Here is a 22748-nt window from a genome sequence, read left to right as displayed (position 1 = left end):
TTTTCTTTTTAAGTTTTTTGTTTGTTTGTTTTCTTTGGGTTTTTTCCCTTGTGAGGAAGATTGGCCTTGAGCCAACATCTGTTGCCAATCTTTCTCTATTTTGTATGTGGGATGCCACCACAGCATGGCTTGATGAGCAGTGTGTAGGTCTGTGCCTGGGATCCAAACCTATGAGCCCCAGGCCACCAGAGCAGAGCGTGCACACTTAACCACCATGCCACCAGGCCAGCCCCACCCCCGCCCAGCTTGCATTTTTATCCTGCATGCTACCTAATGTAGTAAGAGAAGTTAGCCCACCCACAGTCCTTGTATCCCTTGTTCGCATCACAGTCCATCAAAGACAGCTGTTGGTTCTCCCACAATGTCAGAGAACTAGTCTCATCTCTGTGCTGCTTTCCTGGAACTAGGTCCAGGGCCAAATTCTGTATCCATCAGCGTTTGATTAAGAAGACACAAGCTGCTCTAGGTATTCAAGGTAGGAAAGGGAACTAGAGGTTTAGGAACCAGCACAAGTGTGTGAAATCAGAGAAGCTGTGCTCCCACTGGGAGGCTCACTGGCACTCACTGGAAGTCACCGCAGCCTCGGGAGTCCTGGGCCACCTCCACCACCGCCCGCTTCTCCATCCAGGGGAGACCATCCCATTTCTCGTCTGTATTGCTCCTCCTGTTCTTCCTGCCTCCAGCTTTGCCCGCTTCTAATGCAGTCTCTGCTATTTAGCCAGAGTAATTTTTCTTAAATGTAAATACTTTATTTTTCTAAAATAAAAATCTGATCAAGCCCCACTTCCGTTGAAATGTTTCAGTGACTCGGCTTTGACCTTGGGACAATGTCCAAACCCCATAGCAGGCTTTACAAGACCCTCCAAGGCATGCTGTCTCCCAACATCTTCATCCGCCTTCCTGCATCCTTCAATCTCCCTCACCAGGTCTCTCCTGTCCACTCTGTGCTTCATTCACACTTAACTACCTTCAGAGCTCAAATGTACCAGGTTATTATACGTCCGGGTTTATCCATGAGCTGTCCTCTTCCCAGCAACGCTTCTCTCCCTGCTCAGCAGCTCCTGGACTCTTGGCCAAGATAGATTTTACTCCTCTTTCAGGTCTCAGCGTAAATGAGACGTCCTCCAGAGAGCGCCTCTGGTCGTCCTCCAAGTCCCATACATAATACGTAGGTCTCATTGTGGTCCTCTGTCCTCCTGTCTCTTTTTCTTATATTAGTTAGGAACATGTTGGACTGCAAGTAACAGAAGGCTCATATAACAATGGGTTATGAAATGCAGATGGATTTTTTTTTGACAAGGAGAAAAGATAGCTGGTTGCTAGCAGTAATCTAGCCAGACTCTTATTCAGGCTCTTTTTTTCCCCCTCACTCAGCTCTTCTCAGCTGCTGGCCTTTTCATGTTCATGCATATTACCTCATGTTTCCAAGAAGGTTTCCACAGCTCCAGGCACCATGTCTGCATTCCAGTCAGTAAGAACGGCAATAACAGCACAGGTCAGCTCTCCTCCTAAGTCTACATTCCTTTAAATCAGAAGTAAAAGCTTCTTTCAAATGGTTCCCAGCAGAGTTTGGCCCAGACCTGAGCACTGAGGAATGACAATATCTAGAGACTTACTCAAGGACAAAGAGGCGCTGTTAAAAAGAGAGGAATAGAACAGCCGTGGATATAAGAGGATGACTAGGAGAGTGTGCTGTCTTGGAAGAAGGAAGAGGAGAGGGGCAGTTACATGCTGTACATTAGATCTCCCTCTGCTTCCCCCCAAACAGGAAGAGAGTGATCAAGGAGGAGGGAGAGATCAGCTCTATTAAATGGGCACAGAGACGAGACCTTAGATTATCTACATCAAAGTCGTTAGTAGCCTTGAGAAGACCTGCTCCGGTAGATTGGTGCACACAGAAGCCGTTTTGCAGCAGGTCAAAGAATGAACAGGCACAAATGTATTTGCTCTTGTCCTTCAACGTTTATTTAAATTTGTTGCACATACTAACCTCCATAGTTGCATTGGAATACAAAATCATACTATTTTTTTTTGTTTTCTGGATCGAAAATTCTTGAAGTATCAATAATATGACTTTGTTATGTTATTATGTTTTATATTTGTACAAGCATCTGGTGAACTACGACCTAGTGGAAAATTATTGAGGCAGCCTTTGGGCTAATTTCCTTCCCCACATTTCTGGAAAATAAGCTAATTAAAACTGACCTTAGAAATATCAGGTAGCTTACAGGATCAGCTATTTCAATTGGTTCTTTCTATTTCTGTCTGCATTCAATAGCCAGGAAATTCAAAGTTGCTGCCTGTAAATGTAAATGAGATAAGATCTTCCATTTCCGGCAATATAGAAGGCTAAATATTATGAAAAAGTTCCCACTCTAATATACTTAAAATACTGGGTAATTATTTTTAGATCCCTTTTTTAAATTTTAGCTTAATTTTATTTACTATTTGTTTTAGATAGCTAACTTATTCAAATAGTTCAAACCCAAAAGAGGAAGACCTTGAAAACATTGCGCCCTCTCTGCTCCCTATACCCGACCCCTCCCTGACCCCTAGCCACCACTTGTATTAGATTTTTATTTGCCCTTCCAGTATTTGTATATGCAAATGTAAGCAAATATATATATGCATATATTTCTATTCTTAATCAAAAGGTAAGATTATAAATATTTTAGACTTTGTTTATTTCACTCCCTAATGTACATAGAGGTCTTTCCATGGCAGCTTCCTCATTCCTCATGCAACAGTGTAGCATTCTGTTACCTGGAGTGCACTGTAGTTTGTTCAAATCGTCTTTTATAGGTGGACGTTTAGCTTGTTCCCATTATTTGGCTGTTATAAACGATGCTGCAGTCACTGTGTTGTACATACCTCATTTGTATGTGTGTAGGTATTTCTCTAGGATAAATTCCTATATGTGAACGGTTGGGCCATGGTTAGATAACTGTGATGGCTGGGTTACAGGATAAGTGCGTTGTAATTTTTGTGAATATTGGGAGATCGCTTTGCTTGGGGGTTATGTCATTCTGCACTTCCACCAGCAGGTGGATGAGCAAGCCTGTTTACCCACAAACTTGGTGACCAGGTGGGTTGCCAACCTTTGCATTTTCGCCACTCTGAAATGTGTAAAATGCTTTTTCAATATATTTGTAATTTGCGTTTCTTTTGTGAATGAAATCAAGCATCTTTTCATGTGTTTAAGAGCTACTTGTGATTATTTTTCCCTGAACTCTCTGTTCCTGTCCTTTGCCTGTGTATCATCTTTTTTTTGTTACTGGTTTCTGGGCAAAGCACGCACACACACACACACACACACACTCCACACAGGGAAAAATAGAGGTAGTAGCATTTGCTCTTGTGCCCAGATCCCTTCTTTGGGGCCCAGGCAGTCCTGCCAGAGTACAGAGCGCAGCTGCTAATGGCTGAGTCCCTCTTCAGAAGTTGCCCCCTGCCGAATCACCTCACCCAAGGCTCTCTGCCCACTGGGGACAGCCCTCATCCAGTGCCTTCTTTTTGTCTGAGTATACTGGACTAGCCCTTTACCACAATGCAGACACCTCTGAGGGCCCATCCCGCCCCCATGCCACCCATCGAGTCAGCAGAGGCCTCTCTTCCCCTTTATGGTGGGTCTGCTGCTTCTCCCGAAGGCCCCTGCCCCATCCCCCACAAACCTCCTGCCTGTGTGCTTCCTCCCCAGGTTTTCTTGGGAACTGACCTGCCTCAGAGATGACCCCTTGTATGTGATATGAGTTGCAAGTATTTTCCCAGATTGACATTTGTCTGTTGACATTTCGTATTTAAGTCTCTCTGAGACTTCCCCATATGTTCCATTGTTTTGCCTCATTTTCATATAGCAATTATTGAGGCAGAGAAGTAGGTTTTGGTGTCTGCGAGTGCCCCTCCCCTCAGCTCTCCCCTCATTGCCCTTCTGTTTCAGAGGACCCGTGGTTGTTCCTGCGTAGCTTTCCAAATGATGTGGCCATCAGTTTGTCTGATTCAAAAAAAAAAAAAAAGACCTTCCTATATTTTTTATTGGGATCACATTAAACTTATAAATTAACCTAGGAAGAAATGATGATATTGAGTCTTTCAGACTAAGAACATAGTGTGTGCAATTCTACTTTTGTGCCTTTCAGAGATATTGCAAGTTTTTCACATGTATTACACATCTCTTTTAAGTTTATTTCTCAGTATTTTTTCTTTTAGTTGCAGTTGTAAGTGGAATATTCTCTTCTATTATGCCTTCTAACTTATTTTTGTGTAGATATACAAAGGCCATTTTTTCATGTATGTCAATTTCACATCCAGTGTATCATTAGTCATTGATGCTGTTCACAGACTTTGTCCTGCTCTCTGCCTCCCCCTTGTGGGCACTTGGGAGCATTGCCTCCTGGCCCCTGTAGTTGGAGGGGACCTTGGATGAGTTCGGGCCATGGATTGTGAACACAAGTGAGATGTCACTGAGTATTTGATTACTAATGGAAGGCACTTCAGGGCTCTTCATCCCTCTGCCACATTCTTAAGTAGTATTAAGAGAAGCTGCCCTGTTAGCTTGAATCCTGAAGTGAGGTGTGACACAGAGGTCAGCCACCCAATGGCAGACTTGCAAACCTTTTTGTTTGGCCTCTAGGGTTTGGAGGCTGTTTGTCCCCACATTGTAATCTATCCTACTATTTACGGTTATGGTATTCTCTTGTGAATAGTATATGTCCATGTGTTTATCTTAGTGTCTCATGGTAATTTCTGCTTTGTAAAGTTTGTGCTTTTTATTTAGTATGCATAGATTCATACTTCTTATATCTTCTGTTTTAATATGTACCTGGGATTTGTTCTAATCAGGTGTGGTAAGACATTCAGACGTGGAAATGACTGTCATGAAGGAGGAAGATTCTGGCTACAGTTCCCTAGAAGCAGAAGGGGCCACCCAGGGAAGCACCAGGGCCAGTCAGCAGGCAGAGGGAGTGAGGGGGAAACATGAGCACAGCCCTTATGGTGGTTTCTAAGGGAAGGAAAGGGGAAAGCAGGGCAATCAGGCTTAGGGTTGGCTACTTTGAGTACTTTGAGCAGACTCCAGGTGGAGGGGCTGTCCTGAGTTGTCTGTGCCCCTGGTCATTAGCATAGGGGAGCATTGGCCCAGAGAGAGAGAGCCTGAGGCAGGTGGTGGCTGAGCTGTGGGCTCTGGATTGGATGGTTTGCAGAGCTTGCAGCGGAGTCCTCTGCCATCACTAGGATCTGATAGCCCTGGGGGACTTCTCTCAGGTCAGCAGGCTCCCAAATAAAGAAGATAAAAAGCACAATTGATGCATCTCCATTGTGAATTGAATCCTTTAGCCTTCTAAAGTGGCCTTCCTCAGCTTGCTTAATGTTTTTTGGCCTGAATTCTCCTTTGTTTGATTGAAGATCATGACCTCTGTATTATTTTTGTTGGTAGTGTTGTTTTGTCTTTCCTGTACCTGATAAACCATCCTCCTTCCCTTTCAGCTGTAGCCTTTCTGAATCATTTTGCTCTAGATATGTCTCTTATCCACAGCAAGTAGTCAGTCTTTGCTTTTTGAAATAATGTGAAAATCCTTTTCTTTCAACAGCTGTGTCAAGCCTCTTTAAATTTATTTCTATGACAGATATGGCTGGTCTTAGTTCTGTCATATCATATTATATTTTCTATCTTTATACATAAATACTTCAGTTTAAGTGACTTTCACGTTTTTTCTTTTTTGAGGAAGATTAGCCCTGAGCTAACTACTGCCAGTCCTCCTTTTTTTGCTGAGGAAGCCTGGCCCTGAGCTAACATCCGTGCCCATCTTCCTCTACTTTATACATGGGATGCCTACCACAGCCTGGCTTGCCAAGTGGTGCTATGTCCACACCCGGGATCCAAACCGGTGAACCCCGGGCCACCGAGAAGCGGAATGTGCAAACTTAACTGCTGCACCACTGGGCCGGCCCCGAATTTCACTATATTTTACTAGCTCTTTATTTTAAAACATTTTTCTGATATTTAGGAAAACTATGTTTTTTGTCTAGTGGTTACTTTTTAAATTTTTACCTTTATTGATGTCTTTTTCCCTTTTTCTTATAGTTGGTTCCTATGATCTGCCTCAGCAAAGCTAGTTTGTATTTCTTCCTCCTCCCGCTCCTCTCTCTCTTCTACCAACCAGTTGGTCAGTAGTCCATCTTTCATCTGTTTTAGTGTTTACATTTGTTCCATATGAATATGTTCACGTATTTGTATTTGATCTGCCAATTTTAAGCGTTATGTTGTACTCCCATGTGGTGCAGCTGAGTCAAGCATCAGCTAATTCTACTTTCTACCTTCTACCATTTTTGTTGATTGCACCATTTTTGCTTTGGCAGAATATCGACATTCTCCTCTGTCACTTGTATCTGTACCTTTACTTGTTCTTAGATGTCAAGTTAAATAAATTTCCTGCTGCCTCAATGTCCCTTAGTCAAACCCCCATTCATCTCTTGCTTGGCCTGGAGCTCATTGTCTAGTAGTTTTCTCGAGAAGATCCATTTGGACATATTTCCTGAACTTGTACCTGTTTAAATGGTTCATCTATAGCCTTTATGCATAAAAGAATAGCCGAAGGAGTATAAAAGTTTCTTAGCTCACACTTCTTTCTTTCAGTATCTTGTAGACGTGGCCCTGTTGTCTTCAGGCATTAGATGCAGCTGCCAAGAAGTGTGTCACCAGCCTGATTTTTTTTCCTTTTTGCTTAAATTTTCAAAGAATTTTCTTTATCTTTAAAACATAATTTTATAAGGATATATCTTGGTATTGATTATACTGGAACAATTTCCTTATATACAGTGTGTCCTTTCAATATGTAGAATTAAATCTTTGTATCAGAAGTTTGCTTTATTAATTATGGTTTTGAAATTCATTTTTATTTTCCATTATGTTAGATTTCTTATTTTGGGCTCCAATTATATGTCTGTCATATTTCTATCACCTACATTCTATGTCTCCCATTTCTCTCTAAACTTTGTTATTATTTCTGTTTCATTGTGTTCACTTTACTTATTTTTCATTTTCATGGTCCTTACTACACTATCTGTATCTGTTTTCTCTTTGCTCTCTTGTAATTTAACTTCATCTCTGAAATGATTTTGACTCTTTTTTTCCCCTGAATTTAGTCAGTTCCTGTTTCAAATCTTCCTGTGAGTTCATATCTCCCTGCTTCGTAGTTTTCCTTCATAGATGTGAATCTTGTGTGCTAAGTTAAAGCAGCGCATGCCCCTTGGAGAGCCGAAACAAATATGTTAAGTTTAACTTGAGATCTAACCCCGTTTGGTGTTCCTCTTAAGACAGTAAAAAATCAAAACAAAACCAAACAAAAAAATGGATGAATTAGAAGTTTCAAGCACAAACACTTCATCAGTAAACTGTCCTAATGGTTTTAGTACTTAACCGTGAAACTCGTGCCTGCTAGGAACCCCATCACCTGCTGTATTGTGAAAAATGCAAACCGAGGCCTAGCCTGGAAGAAAAAATTAAGCGGGCAGCTTCCTTCATCTCTGAAGTCTTTGGGTTGACGTCTTCCTTCACATAGTTACACTGTTCCGATGATTGGAGGACACACTGTTGGAAGAAGGGACAGAGTAAGCAAATACAAAAACATAGGACAACAGCAACGTATTTTGAAGATCTCAGTTGGCTGCAGGAGAAAAATGAGTATTTCTAGCTGTGTGAATCTCAAATAAATCAGGATTCTGTGCATATAGAATTAGAGGAGAATAGAAATTAGATAGTCAGCTAGCATCTTCCATATTGAATATTTGGCCTTGAAGCTTAGGATACAAATTGTAACTAGATTTAAGGTTATTCACATAGAGATGGATTTAGTGTTCAAAAGAAGATATAAATTAAGAGAAGAAAACAAGAGCAAGAGTAAAAATGGGAGGAACTCATGTGTTTTAAGGGAAGGAAAAGGCAAAGGAGCAGAAAAGGAGACAGCAGAGTGTTCAGAGACGCCAGATAAAGAGCCTCTTAGGATGTCCATGTTAGAGTGAGGCCTGCTCGCGTCCTCCCCTGGGCCGATGGCCTGCTGTGTTGGGAGATGGCATTAGTGACACCTGAATGAGAATTTCCCGCAGGTCAGTGCATGGGGAGACAGGAAGGACAAGTTGGCAAGGTGGGGATGGAGAGTAAGGGACCCAGGTGAGGAGGAGGGTAGGTCTTATGAGGGTCATGATGGGTGGGCAAAGGGAGAGGAGTGTGAAGCCTGCTTAGTGACCAGGAGTCGCAGCGCCCAAAACCGGGTCAGGTCAAGGGAGCTGTGACCCCAAAAGCTCAGGTTTTAATCAAAACAGACTTAGATTTGAACCTCAGTTCTGGATTCCCACTATAAGTGATAAAAGTTAGACATAGGCAAAAATTTATAGTGACGGATCAGAATACTACCTACCACAGGTAGGAACTTTACAAACGTCCCATTAGATGTATTTTATTAGCCCCATTGTACAGAAAAGTAATCTGAGATTCTGCTTGGTGAAATGTTATATTCACTGTCACAGAAGTAGCTAGGAGGTAAGCCGGGGCTCAAACCACACCCCGTAGCCTGTTCTGACTGCTCTGCTGGAGCAACTGCCTCCTCAAGGTGAGTGTCCTGGCTTCAAGGGCATGCAGCCTATGGCCACCCCATCCCCTATTGGTTCCACCTGGGCTCAGCCCATCCCTCTTTGTGGTGGTGAGGCTACTGTGGGCCTCTGTACCCTTCCTGCTCTTTCTATCTCTGTGTGACATCTAGTGAGACTCTCCAAGACTTAAAATGGAAAATATGAAAGAGGAGCTTAAACTGATACTCTCTGAGTGCCAGACCCTTCCAGGCTACCAGGGACCCACTCCTGCCCCTATCCTTTAGATTCCCTGTTTTTAGATGCAACCTGTACAACCCACCAATGCCAAGCTAATCACTGGGGCATCCCCAGTCCATGCATCTGTAAATCACCATTTACAGTTCCTGGTTTTCCTGAGCTGCCATCTTCAGAATTGTGCAGAGCGGGAAATGTGTCTTGAGGAACTCCCTAAACAACTGATGAGTGCGTCTGTCATCATCTTGGTTTTTTTCCCACTGCAGTGGCCTCTTGGACCCTCTCCACATGCATGGACACTGAAGTACTGACTCCTTGAGGAATTCTTTAAAATCTTAAAAGGGAGCCTTTGGGAGCTAGGCTTTCGTGGGCAGTGCCGCCACCTCTCCTCCTCCATCTTTGCTCTCATCTAACACTCACTGAGTCTTGGCTATGAGGTGGGACACAAGTGGTTAAGGATACAGGGCAGGTGCACAGCAAAGTGAGCATGAGTGTGAGGCAGTGATACAAGAATACAAAAAGATATGAGCAAGTCGGAAAATGAGCAAAGTGAGAGATCACTGGGGAGGAGAGAGAATGGATGGCCCTTCCCTGATATCTAGACACCTGCCTTCTTGCTGTTGTCCCAGTTGATCCTCCTACAAATGCACGAAATGGGAACATGCCCCCATCCAGTGGCACTGGCCCATGAAGTCACACGTGATCACTCTGGTCCCGCCTTCACACTCAGGCCTGAAGGCCTTGTGGTGGGAACCCTGGGACGGGGGCTCTGGGAAGGGTCTCTTGTAAGGAACGGGCAGGAGCAGCAGGACAGGCTCTTCCCCATGGATAGGAGAAGTACAGTGGGGCCAGAGTGGGCTGGCTTCTGGGAACAGTGCCCAGCTGGGTGCAACAGCTCTGCCAGGACTGGGTCTTGTGCCCAGGGTGACCCTGCAAGGGGAAATGTAACTCGATGGAAAGATCCAGAGTGGAGGGTTCACACGCAAAAACCAGGATGTATCAATGAGGGACAGCAGGTAAATGTTATAACCACTCTAGGCCACATTTGCCATTTGGAATGAGCTAGAATAATGCCTGCTCCCTGTATGGTTTTGGGACAATGCCCCTCCCTCCCCACCCCCGGCTACACCCAGAGGTCCTGAGGTGCTCCAGAGGCTGTTTCTCTCCTCTCCTGTCCCTCTTCACAGCCGGATTCATCGTGCTGATGTTATTGCTGATTTGCGCACCCTTGGTGGTACATCTGCATTTGGGATAGGGACTAGGGTGGGGAGTTCTCCCCCCAACTCCTCTCTCCTTGACCTTCCTCCCTGACATAGGCTTGACCTTCCCTCTGGCATTTGCCCCACTGGGCCCTGCTTTAGAGCAAGGTGCCTACCCAGGCCGTCACCCTGCTGAGGCATAATTTCCCTGAAGGCGGGGTCTTGTCTGTCTCTTCATAGACCCTGAGCCCACAACGTGAATGCCATTTGATAGTCACTGCCAGTTAGACTCCAAAATGCCAGTTTTCCATCACGTGGTGGCATCGTACACCTGACTATTAGTCACATGAGAGAGTGAAGGTGCATTCTCACCTCTCTGCTTCGGTTCAGTTCCCCTAAACCAGCTCCGTCATTGACAGCAGCCCCCTGCCCAAGGCCACCCCCTCTACTGCTACCACTGCACTACGCTACTCCCCAAGGGGGCGCCACTTTGTGCCAAGACCTCCACCCACTGTCACTTACAAGACTCCACCAGCCCCTGCTGTGTTTTTGTTGCGTGACCTGGATGGTTTAGTTTGCATTTCTGATCCACAGAGATGGTGCAGAGATGCTTCTATGGTGTCCCTGTTAGCTGACCATGGAGGAGAAAATACGATTAAAGCGTAAATGGCCGTGGGATATGATTAAACATTATGATTAATAGTATCAAGTCTGCACTAGAAAAAAGTAGAAAGAGGGGCTGGCCCTGTGGTCGAGTGGTTGAGTTCGCGCGCTCTGCTGCAGGCGGCCCAGTGTTTCGTTGGTTCGGATCCTGGGCGCGGACATGGCACTGCTCATCAGACCACGCTGGGGTGGTGTCCCACATGCCACAACTAGAAGGACCCACAACAAAGAATATACAACTATGTACTGGGGGGCTTTGGGGAGAAAAAGGAAAAAAATAAAATCTTAAAAAAAAAAAAAGTAGAAAGACCAAAAGATGTTCAGATATTATTTTATACATTTAAAGCCTCATTCTATTATATATACCACATGGTTCAGCATATAGTTAGTCAATATAGTTAATACCTGTAAGTTATGTTAACTATTAACTGGGAATTAACCAGGAGAGGATAAGATTTTACTTGCTCTTTACAATTAAAGCTAGTTGTTAATTCTTTGTCTTGAAAAAGCACCTGGTGCCTCATAGGACAGAATGCAGTGTGTGATGGCTCCTCTTCCACTGGAAGGCCGCCACCTCCCAGTCAGGAATTAGAGCTCCTGCACTGCTCGGCCCTCCCCGAAATAGCTCCCCTAGCGCTGCGAAGAGTCTGCTTCAACACTTGGCACCCATCCCACAGTGTGTGTGGGTGGGGGGGACCTGCTGAGCACTCGCCTAGGGAGCAGGCGCCTGTCCCGCCTGGCATCTCACCTCATTCAGTGCCCGGGCTCTGAAGTCCGCCTCCTACTCAAGCTTTCACACAGAGAATCCCTCTCGAGCTTCTGCTTTTCCAACATTAAGCTTAAAAGAAAAGGTAAAACTCTGAGAAAAAGCCCAAAGAAAGTTTGGGAATTCTTTTTACTTTGTGTTTTGCTTCTCCCTGAGAGTAAGCTCTGTAACTTGATTTTAGGAGGGGGATGTGATAATTAGGAATGTAGTGTTGTTACGTGTGTGCATGTACATCTGAAGGCTCCGAGACTGGATCTAGTCACAGATTTCAGATGGACATCAGTCATGGCTGTGAAATTCTACTTTTAGAGGTTATGTGTAAGGTCATTTTACCCCTTTGAAAAACGAGAACTGCTGGGGGAAAGTTCATTAGTGAACATGCTAAGGAGAAACCCTTCTTTGCATTGTTATTTTCTACAGTGAAGTCCTTATTCATGTGTTCATGTTCTTATCTCTTGTTATTTTTTTGTCCACAGGCAAAAACTGGGACCTGACAGCCGCTCTGAGTGACTATGAGCAGCTCCGACAGGTGCACACAGCCAACCTGCCGCATGTGTTCAATGAGGGCAGGTGCCCCAAGCAGCCAGAGCGAGAGCCACCCCAGCCGGGGCATAAGGGGGAGCGGCCCTGCCTGCAGAGGCAGGACGACATTGCCCAAGGTACGGCCTGAGGTACCGAGCCCAGGCATGGCTGCCCTGGGCCAGCGCCCTGTGGCTTGAAAGGGCAGGGCTGTGGGCACAAAGAATGGCGAGGTCATCGCCTTCCAGCTGTAGGCAAATTGGGCTCTCAATGCATCCTTCCTCATGTTAACCTGAAATGTCTCTTACAGCTTCCATTCATGGCTCTTGCCTTTGCCTCGGAAAAGTGGGAGAGTGAGTCCGGATCTCTAGGACCCCACACACTTCGTGGAATCCTGGGTTTTCCAGATCAAACATCTCTAATTCCTTCAATTATTTCTCAACATAGTCTCCAAATATGTTCGACATTGATGTTCATCATCCCATGAGCTCTATTTTCTCTGTTCTTTTTATTAATTATAGAAGTAAGATATGCTTATTGTAGCAAAGAAGACAATTCAAAGATATGTAAGAAAACGTAAGAGCTTTCTTCTCCATACCTCCCAAATTTCAGGGAAGCAATAACCAATGATTTCATCCTGACGTGTCTCCTTCCGCTCCTCTCACCGTGCTTGTTCAAAATGCAAATGCATCAGAGTCAAATGCACATAATACTTTGCAAATTGCTTGTTTCATTGAACCATAAATCATGAATGTATTTTCTTAATATATTATTCCACAGCATACAATAATTTTTAAACCACACCTGTATTAACAGTTATTCTGTTTTCTATTGGGTGGTGGCGTTTGTTTTTGACACTCCAAGCAATGCTAAAATAAACTTTATGCCTGTAATCTTACATACTAGTGCTTTTATTTCTGTAGGTTAGCATTCCCAAAGGGGATTTGCTTTGCCAACTCATGTGTATTTTTCACTTAATAACTTCAGGACTTCTTTCCCAAACACATTTTGGCTCACTGTATGTGAAACAGGGTGTTTCCTCTCATTCTTGCCAGCACTGGATGTTCTCGTGATGATTTTATGTTGTTGTTCTACTCTGAAGGGTGAACAGTCATGTGTTATTTTAATTTTCGTCTCGTCATGTGCTTGTTAGCCAGTTGGATTTCCCCTTCTGCAAAGTGCCTATTCACATACTTTGCCCATTTTCCTATTGATTTGTTTGCATTTTTCTTGTCAGTTTGTAGCGTTCTTTGTAATTAAGACCACACTTGTTTTATATATGTGTGTGTGAGTAGGTCCCACTGTATCGCTTGCTGTATGACTGTGTTCAGAGTATTCTGCCATGCAAAATGTCTACATTCCTCTGCATTCATGGCTGATAGTGTCCTCTCACTCAGAAGGTCTTCTGGAAGGCAAAGTTGCGGACATATTCTCCTATATTTGTTGTTCAGTTTTCTCCGTAGGTCTTTTAATTGATTTGAAATTTTTAATAAATAGCGCTGAGGATTTGTGTTCTGCTTCGTCTGGATCGAGAGTAAGTCATCGCAGTACATTTGTTGAATGAAGTGTCTTTTTCCCACTGAACTAAAATGCCAACTTTGCCATACATTAAATTCCCAGATGTGCCTGCATCTGCTTCTGTACTCTGTCCGTCTATGCAGCTGCCCATCCTGCTACATTTGACTCTAGTAGTTTCATATAGTATTTCTCTCTGCTAAGGCCAAGTTCCTTTATTGCTTGCTATTCTTTTCCAAAGTCTTCTCACTATTTTGGGCTATTTATTCTGCCATATAAACCTTAAAATTAGAATTCTGGTTGGAATTGGATTGGATTTTTTTTTAGGAATAATTGGCATATTGTAATGTTTTCTCATCCAAGAACATTACATATGCCTCTCAATTTATTCAGATTCTAAGACTTTAGGCATAGAGAAAGGCAACTTACTTTTTTCATATTTATCTTTTATTTAGTAATTACATAAATTCTCTTATTGATACTAATTGTTTGTTCTAAGAGAATCTCTTGGGCTTTCCAAATAAATAATTTAATATTCTTCTTAATATTACACAGTGAATTCCATTTCTCATCCTATTGCAGTAGCTCAACCATCCCAAAGTGTTTCAATGAATGTTGTCTTTGTTTCTGTTAGCTCGGCCTTATTGGAATCTATATCCTGGATTATTCTTTCATGCTTACTCTGTTGTATAGAAAACCCACAATTGAGTTAGAAATTTTAATAAGTATGATCTTTCTTCTCTTAGCTTCGTCCTTCCCACTGTATTTGAGGCTATATTGTTAGGTGCATATGTATTCATAATCATTAGATCATCTTGCTCTAGTGGCTTTTTAACCAATATATAGAATGTCTCTTTGCCCCACATAATGGTTTTTATCTTTAAGTCTGTTTTAGTTGATATTAAATCTCTTCCCTGCCTTTCTGTTTGTTTATATTTTCCTGGAATATTATTTTTTCAGCTGTTATTTTCAACCCTTCCTTATCCTTTTTTATCAAATGTGATTCTTGCAAGTAATTTATCATCAGATATTATTTTACCATCCAATCCAAGAGTCTGTCTTTCAAGCAATGAACTTAATCTATTTATTTTATTTTAATTATATTGTATCTGTACTTCTTCATGTTGTGGGTTTTATTTGCCATGTTTTGTGTTTGTATTTTTCTCTTCCTATCTTCTCCGGCTAATTAAATTTTTCTACTGGTTTGAGAGTTATACATTCTACTTTTACTCATGTAACAGTTACCCCTGTTCTATTAAAACCTTAGGTTTTCTTCCTATTATTTTTTAAGACAATATATTTAACAAATATATTTTACCTGAAAAAGACATATAGCTTAGTATGTTTTCATCTCCTCCCTGCCTGCCTTCACTTGCCCTCAGGCATATTTAGGTTATTATTGTTGCTTGTTTAGACAGCAATTAACTTCTTTATTTACTCACATTTATCTTTTGCTGAAAGAGTACTTCCTTAAAGACTATTTTCTAAAGGAATTTTGTATGATCGATCTCCTAAGTCCTTAAGTGCCTAAAGATGTTTGTGTAATATACTTAAAGTTTTGTTTAGTGGAATAAGAATACTGGGTCCCATTGTTTTCCTTCAATGCTTTGAAACCATTTCTCCCTCCGTTGTCTTCTTGCATCGCATTTTCACGTCTTCTAAGAATTTCCTTGACCTGATCATCTCACATCCTGATTCACTCTGCACATGAATCCATTCTGTTAATCACATTCTCATTTTTCATCCCAAATTAGCTCTTTGTCATTATAATTATTTCTCATTCTAGCATTCTCTTTTCCGTTTGAACATATTTAGAAGGCTTATTTTAAAATCCTGTCCTCCTGGCCCATCCCGACAGGGGTATGTTGCTGACTTTCTCTAGCAGTGCCTGCACTCCACAGATGCCTCCTGCATTTTCCTGAGAATGCACAGCGCCTTGGGTTATCTGCCATCTGTAGTTGTGTATATCAGGGGGAAGGGACGAAAGCTTGGGCTCTGGCTTGCCCTCCTCTGAATGAGATTGTAGGGTGGAGTGCACTCAATGTGGAGAGTTCTGGATGCTTTAGTTTGGGCTCAAATGTTCCCTACTTGCTCCTTTCACCACAGTTGGGTTTGTTACTTGGGAAACCTCCCAGCACCTCAGTTCTAGAAATTGCTCATTTCTGGGGGCTGCCACCCTCCGTTGTAACTGTCAAACTCCCAGGATATGCTGGAGGGAGGAGGGAATGCTCAGGGCCTGGCCAGCCCACCCGTTCTTGCTCTCCGTGCCCCACCCCAGCTGCCTCAGCATTACCCTGACAGTCCCGGACGTTGGCCAATGCTGCTGCTCGCCCATGCTATGGTGGTTATGGGTATAAGCAGCTCCACGTGCTCCATTTCTCTTCTTTCTCATGATCTGTGTGGTCTGACTTCTCTTCTTGCCGTTTCTCAAAATATAAAATAACTTAATCATCTTGGTCTCAGAGTGAAATTGAAGGTGAATCAAAACTATCCATTTTGAAATGGTCTGTCTCTGAGACATGCCATTTATTTTAATGCACAAATACTTGAGGCTTCTGAGAATTAACTTTCAACTTAAAACTCACTTACCCTAGAATCAAAAGCCTCTTGTCTTTAGTCTGCTTTAGCAAAATTGTTTTAGTAACATTTCTGTGCACTCCCCTTGCAAGTGGGGATGAAGACACGGGCGGATGTGGGTTTTCCATCAGCACAGCGGAGTAAAGGCTCGACTCAGAGGGGCGTCAGCACGAGCACAGAACCTGACCAGAGAGCAGACTAACCTGAAATGAAGTGGGAGTCCTCATGACCTCAGTGGATACACTTAGGAATTTTCCACACGGTTTAGACAATACTCAAACATCAGTTTGAATTTTGTTCTCCTGAGCAAAATAAATGAAGGCTACTGCCTTGCTGAAAGAATCTTGCATTACTACAAATATAGACTGTAAAAAAGAAAACCTGTTCCTAAAATCATATATTTAAGAATCCTCATATTATGGTAAATGCTTGTGATTAAGCACAGGACTTAAAAAACAAGTATCCTTTCACAGTGCCAAGAGAACAAATACATCTGCATTTTTGCTGTGGATTGAGATCACATGATCGATTTCCTAACAAGGTAACATGTTGTACAACAGAGAAATTCTACACTGTGTGTCTCGGTCGTTGGTTGGAAAGCCCAGGCAAAATAAGACCAGAGTAGGCCAGTAGTTTTTGAGAGTGCTGTGACAACAGAAAGAGAAGCATGTAATGGCTTAACATTTGTGTTCTGGGAATCTTCATGTGGGATGTGTTTATCAGAGTCGCTTCAGTAAAGTAACCTAGCTTAAAATGCAAGCTGCAGTGGCAAAGCCAGAATGGATTGCTTCTGGCTTTAACTATATAAACACATAAAAACAAAGGCCGTCTCCTTGTAGCACTTAGTGCTGGGAGAGGGCAGCTCTGCTGACTTGAGTTAGATATAACTTAAGACCCAAAAGGCAAACCTGGTGATCTTTGAGGATGCTGAGGTGTCGTTGTGTGGTGGACTTGCAGCTCGCCTCTTTCTAAGTGCTTTCATGACTCAGAGTAAGTGCCATACGCCAGGTGGTGGTAATGTTAGCCCAGCAGCAGGGAGGCCCAAGAGACTGACAGCACAGAGGGCTGGTGGGGGCAGATGTGTAGGTGCAGTGTGTGTTCATGTATATGTATACATGGTGTTTACGTGCGTATGTATGTGTGCTCTGTGTGTGCATGTGTGTATATGTGGTGTGTGTTTCATGTATGTGTATGTATATCTGTGTACATGCATGTGGTGTATGTGTGTGCATGTCTGTGTTTGTGGGTGTGCAAGCTCCCGGAGCCACCCTGGCACCCACTCAGTTCCTGTGGTTGTCTTTCCCTCTCCCCTTGCAGAAAAGCGGCTTTCCCGGGGTATTTCCCATGCCAGCTCAGCCATCGTCTCCCTGGCCCGGTCCCACGTGGCAAGTGAGTGCAACAACGAGCAGTTCCCTCTGGAGATGCCAATCTACACATTCCAGTTGCCAGATCTGAGCGTGTACAGCGAAGACTTCAGGAGCTTCATCGAACGGGACCTGATCGAGCAGGCAACAATGGTAGCTTTGGAGCAGGCAGGTGAGTGGCTCCTTGCAGCAGGCCCACATTCCCGAGGCTCAGGGAACAAGTGAGGCTGGCCTAACTTACTTCCATGAGCAAGAGAGAAGCATGTTGTCTGGCTCTGGCATTTTCCATTAGGACCCCAGATGCCTGTACTAGACCCCTGCTCTGAAGTCAGGCTCTGCTCCAGCCCAGCACTGGCTGGATAGAGGAGCCACTGACCGTGGGGCTGAGATCTCTTGAGTTTTCCATTTACGCCTCAATCCAAGCTAGCTCAGCCAGTGCCCGCTAAAGAGGACTCTAGCTGCTTTGTCTTACTTCTGTCTCCAACTCCACAGCTCCTCATGGGTGCCAAACAAAAGATAAGAAAGACCACGGGCTTTGAGAAAAATAGGAGATCTTGTCTCTTCCTGTGGACATGGGCAACTTATGTAACCTCCTCAGTGTGGCGGGCATTTTCACCGGATCTGAGCTCCTCTGTCTACTTGGTTTCATGTTGTTGCTTCTTAGAGCAATCCAAGAGGCATCCTCATCCACCTGCTTCAAGAAGGAAGGCACAGAACACACGGAGACAAGGGAAAGGATAGTGATTAGTGGAGCTTGTTTGTGTTGGGCAGCCTGGCAAGCGAGTCTCGGCCACAGGACTGGGAGGAGCCTTCCCCAGGGCCTGCTTGGTTTCAGAACAGGGTCGGCGCCATGGTGCCGGTAACTATGTTGGCTCTGATGTTGTGACCATGGATGAATTGTTTTCTCAGCTGCTGCACAGCTGTCAGAAGCAGCCTGATGATTGACACCCACAGCCTTGCTCTGTCTTACCTTGGGGTCATTGATCAACAGACGTAAAACAATCCGTCTGGATTAGCAGTAATCCTAAACCACTCGCTCTGAAGGGTGGCTGTGTTATAGATGCTTCTATGTAAGTAATTCAGATAAGATAATTTAAACAAAAGATTCACTATTGACAGAGGGGAAAAATCGGTATAGGTTAAGAAAGAAAAAAGTTTCATGAGGTAATTTCTTTTGAATGCCACAGAAGTTCAGACCTTTACAGAGTTTGGTTCTGATGATTACAAAGAATACCAGTAATTGCTGCTGCTTCATTTGAAGCTGGAGTCCTGGGATAGGGTGCAGAGTCCACCACAATAGCCTTCTCCTCCAGCCCTATCATGCTCAGCAAAAGCCTTTACTTCTTTTGAATGGCTTTTCTGTTACTTTTTCCGTGTATCACATATTAATTTTTATCACTTACATCTTACCTTCTCAATTAGCATTTTAAAAGAGTACTATTTTACTCAAAACATCCCAGTCTTGGGAAACACATTTTAAAAACCCAAATTTGGGCCCGGCCAAGTAGCATCGTGGTTAAGTTCGCGTGCTCTGCTTTGGCGGCCCCAGGTTCACCAGTTTGGATCCTGAGCATGGACCTACATACCCCTCATCAAGCCACCCTGTGGTGGCATCCCACATGCAAAATAGAGGGAGATTGGTACAGATGTTAGCTCAGGGCCAATCTTCCTCACCAAAAAAACACCCAAATTTACTGAGTTAAGATGCTAAATTCACCAGCAGTTCATTGTTTATGTCACATGCCAAGAAGATGGAGGACCTGGCACAGTGATGCCCCTCCCCACACACTGGGGAAGGTGCCCTGTCGATGCTGCAGGACAGCCTCGGGGAAGCTGGCTGATCCGCAATGGCTGGCAGCCCCGCTGCTGGTGCAGTGAGAGCCTGAACGTCAGGGCTCAGCCGAGGACAGAGAAATGAGAAACTGAGATAACGAAGGAGTACAGAATAGATGTGCGTTCATTTCCTCAGTGCAGTGAGACAGTCTCCAGGCTGGCTGGGAGCACAAAGCTGACCCCAGCCTGCCATCCGTCTGACTTCTCTTTCCTCAACTCTCAAGCAGGGGCGTAGACTAGATCATCCCTTGGGCCCTGTCTGTGCCTGGATTCTGGTAGGGACACCCAGCTGGTGCCAGGCAAGTCCAATACAGTCCCCCGCCCCATTGTGGTGAGGAGCCTGGCCCACTAGGAGGTGGCCTTGTTCCCTCCCAGCCAGGCTGTGCCCCTCAGGTCCCCGTCACTATCCGTGGGGAAAACAGAGCTCCACCATAGAACAGCGATTTGAGAAAGCTGCTCAGTGTTGCTGGCTGTGAGGTGTCCTCCTCCTGGTAGTTTAGTGCTCAGGATCGTTGTGAATAAAGTGTTGATGTGCGTGGGATGTGTGTGCACGTGTACTGTGTACATGGGAGACTGAAACAGATGTGAAAAAACTAGTGAAAAGATCCACTTCTTCAAGGTATATCTGTGTCTGGAAGGAAATATCATCTCTGTCACAGGGCCTCGGGGTAGGGACTTCCCTGCCTTTGGAACTCTACAGAAGCCCAGGGCTCGTGTGGCCCAGGAAATCTGCAAAAATGGCCTTCATTCAGGTAGCGTTGCCTCTGGCCCAGCAGTCCGTCCCGGGCACTCAGCTCCACGTTCTCAGTGCCTGATGTGGGCGTTCTGGGGCTGCCGGCTTTCCAAGGCACGTGGGCGGCCCCATCCATTTGAGGGGCCTCTGTGTTGATTGGGGTGCCAGTCTTTACCTCCCACAGAACCTGCAGATGGGCAGTGCTATTCTCCCCAGGCCTAAAAGCCCCAGAGGGCACAATCCCTTCCTACCGTACGACAGCCTTGGGGGCAATAGAGGGCCAGATCTTCAGGACACAAAACCGCTGACCTCCTGAGAGGGGAAGGAAGCATGCTCTTCATTCTTTAATGAATACAAGAAGCCACTCATTCCTCAGGTGGGTTGTCCTGCTGCTTTCACCTGTACGAAGACTCAGAGATCATGAGTCTCTAGGTTTGGGAAGTACCAGCTGGCACCTGGCCCGGAAGCTCCCCACAGTGTGGGCTAGAGGGTGTCTGGGGTTCCAGCGAGTTTATGCGTGCAAAGGGCCGAGGTGTATTGCGTAATAGGGTAGTTACTGCATACATAGGAAGTAGAAATATCTCTATAGGTCAGAAAATATTTAGAGACTCGTTTGAGTTGTGGTGTTGAGTCTTGTCTCCGTGGGAGAATAATTGAATTGGAGCAAATCTGCCCAAGAAGTCATATGATGTGCAGAAGGCTTTGAAGGCTCCCAGAGTCAGCCCCCAGCTGAGTCCCGGGTCAGCTGAGAAAACTTGGCCAAGTTACTTGGCCCACTTGAGCTTCATTTTCTTCCACCTTTAAGTCAGAGATGTGTTTCAGCTGCCAAACCAAGACAGATTCACCCAACGCAAACCTGTGCCCGTGAAATGCCCCAGGCAGATACTGGACCTACTGCTGCAAACCACACAGATGAAATCCCTGCCCTGGAGGAGATTCAGTCCTAGTGGGGAGGAAAGACGATAAACAGGTCGACTGTAAATATGAAGTGAGTCGGCAAGGACTGCCATAGAGAAGTGAAGAAGCAAGGCAGGGGATGCGAAGTGAAAGGGGGAGACCAAGGCAGGCCTCCTGAGGGCAGGGTGGGTGGGGAAGGGAGCGATGGAGACATCGGCTCAGGTGTTCCTGGCAGAGGGAGCACTTTGAAAAGGCTTGGCCTGTTTAAGGAGGCCAGGGGCACATGAGCAAGGGCTGGAGGAGTTGGAAAGGAAGGCAGGAGAGTAGTCGCCAGAGGCCCGGGGAGCTCTTGTGAGCCCTTTGGGCTTAACTGTCGATGGGATGTGCAACCCAGGGGGAATTTTGAACAAGGGAGTGACATGTTTGCATTCACATCTGACATCTCTGGCTGCTTTGTCAAAAATGGAGTATAGGGAGATTGCCCCAGTGGGATAGTGGTTAAGTTTGCACACTCTGCTTCAGTGGCCCAGGGTTCACAGGTCTGGATCCCGGGTGCAGACCTACACACCACTCATCAAGTCATGCTGTGGCGGTGTCCCACATACAAAATAGAGGAAGACCGGCACAGATGTCAGCTTAGGGACAATCTTCCTCACCACCAAAAACAAAAAAAAATCGTATAGGAAGGCAAGAGAAGAAGCAGGGAGGAGGCAGCTGCTTTGGTTGCAATGGGGTTGGGGTGGCTAGGGCTGTGGGGGTGGCGGTAAAAGTGCTAAGAAGTAGCTAGATGCTGAAGCAGGGTCTGTTTTAAAGATGGACCCACAGGACTTGCTGATGGGTTGGATGGGGGCTATAGCAGAGAGATAAGCATCTGGCATGACCTGAAGGATGTTACCCCCAGCACTCAGGCAGAAGATGGTATGGTGCAGAGATATGCAGGCCCCTGGAGGAGGGGCAGCTTGAGGGGCGATGAAGAGACCCGTTGTAGCAGGCAAAGTCTGAGCTTCTCGTGAGACTTGTAAAGTTGCTGTTCAGTTGCACATGTGAGTCTGGGGTTCAGGAGAGGCCTGGGCTAAGGATATAGATGTGGGAGTGAGCAATGTGAGAGGAAGTCCATGGGAAGGAATGAGCTCATCATAGGGACCTCCCATCAGGCCCCCAACACAGTTCTGTGCAATGTTGAGTGCCAGCTGGATGAGGGAGTCTGGAGCACAGACAGAAACATAAGGGAGACAGACCCAGAGCAAAGCTCACAGTCCATGGGAGGAAGCATGTGCGAGGCACGGTGACGCCCAGAGAACAGGGATCAGTGGCCCTGGGTGGGTGGGAATTAAAAGAAATCACAGGGTCACATTTAGGGCAAGAATGTGCTCATCTTTCGCCTAGAGAATTGTCGTGTTTTGTTTTCTTTCATCTAAATGTCTTAGTGGGTGACAAGCAAAATGACATCTTATTTTAAACTGTGTGGTAACCATCTGTTACAAAGCTTAAGTTAATTGGTCCCATTATCATGTATGAATCAGAGGAATGTTGCTTGGAAAAGGCAGAATAAGTGACTAATAAATAGCTCCTTACCCATAATACCACCAGCCTCCCTTGATGGTGTTCACCTGTGATTTTCTTCTTTACAGGAGCTCAAGTTTTTAAAAAAATATTGACAATGCCAGTTCCCATGTCTTTTTTCTGTTCTTAAGTGAGGTTCTTGTGGGGGAGATGTGAATGACTACTCCACCAAAGTTAGAAATAGGAGCATTGACCCAGGTTCTCAGTCACTCTGCTCGTGTGAAGAATGCCTGTGTCTTGGGCATCCCGTTCTGGGTCCGGGGGAGGTGTTAGAATAGCATGGGGCCTATTTTAGTTCTCCA

The 22748-nt window shown here is 44.8% G+C and overlaps 1 protein-coding gene across 5 annotated transcripts in view; it reads left to right on the top strand.

The window, feature by feature from the left end:
- The window catches only part of OTUD7A (OTU deubiquitinase 7A), a 379573-nt gene that overhangs the window by 269186 nt on the left and 87639 nt on the right, over positions 1-22748 (top strand). For all 5 annotated transcript variants that reach the window (XM_070620657.1, XM_070620650.1, XM_070620659.1 and 2 more), the window contains exons 5-6: positions 11922-12104; positions 17374-17592. In XM_070620657.1, the coding sequence (XP_070476758.1) occupies positions 11922-12104; positions 17374-17592 (402 nt within the window). The remainder of the gene's footprint in view (positions 1-11921; positions 12105-17373; positions 17593-22748) is intronic.

This window comes from Equus przewalskii, chromosome 1 (genome assembly GCF_037783145.1).
Source record: "Equus przewalskii isolate Varuska chromosome 1, EquPr2, whole genome shotgun sequence".
In the NCBI taxonomy this organism is placed as follows: Eukaryota; Metazoa; Chordata; class Mammalia; order Perissodactyla; family Equidae; genus Equus; species Equus przewalskii.
The sequence above is the reverse complement of the archived record's forward strand: the minus strand, read 5'-3'. Positions and strand labels throughout refer to the sequence as shown.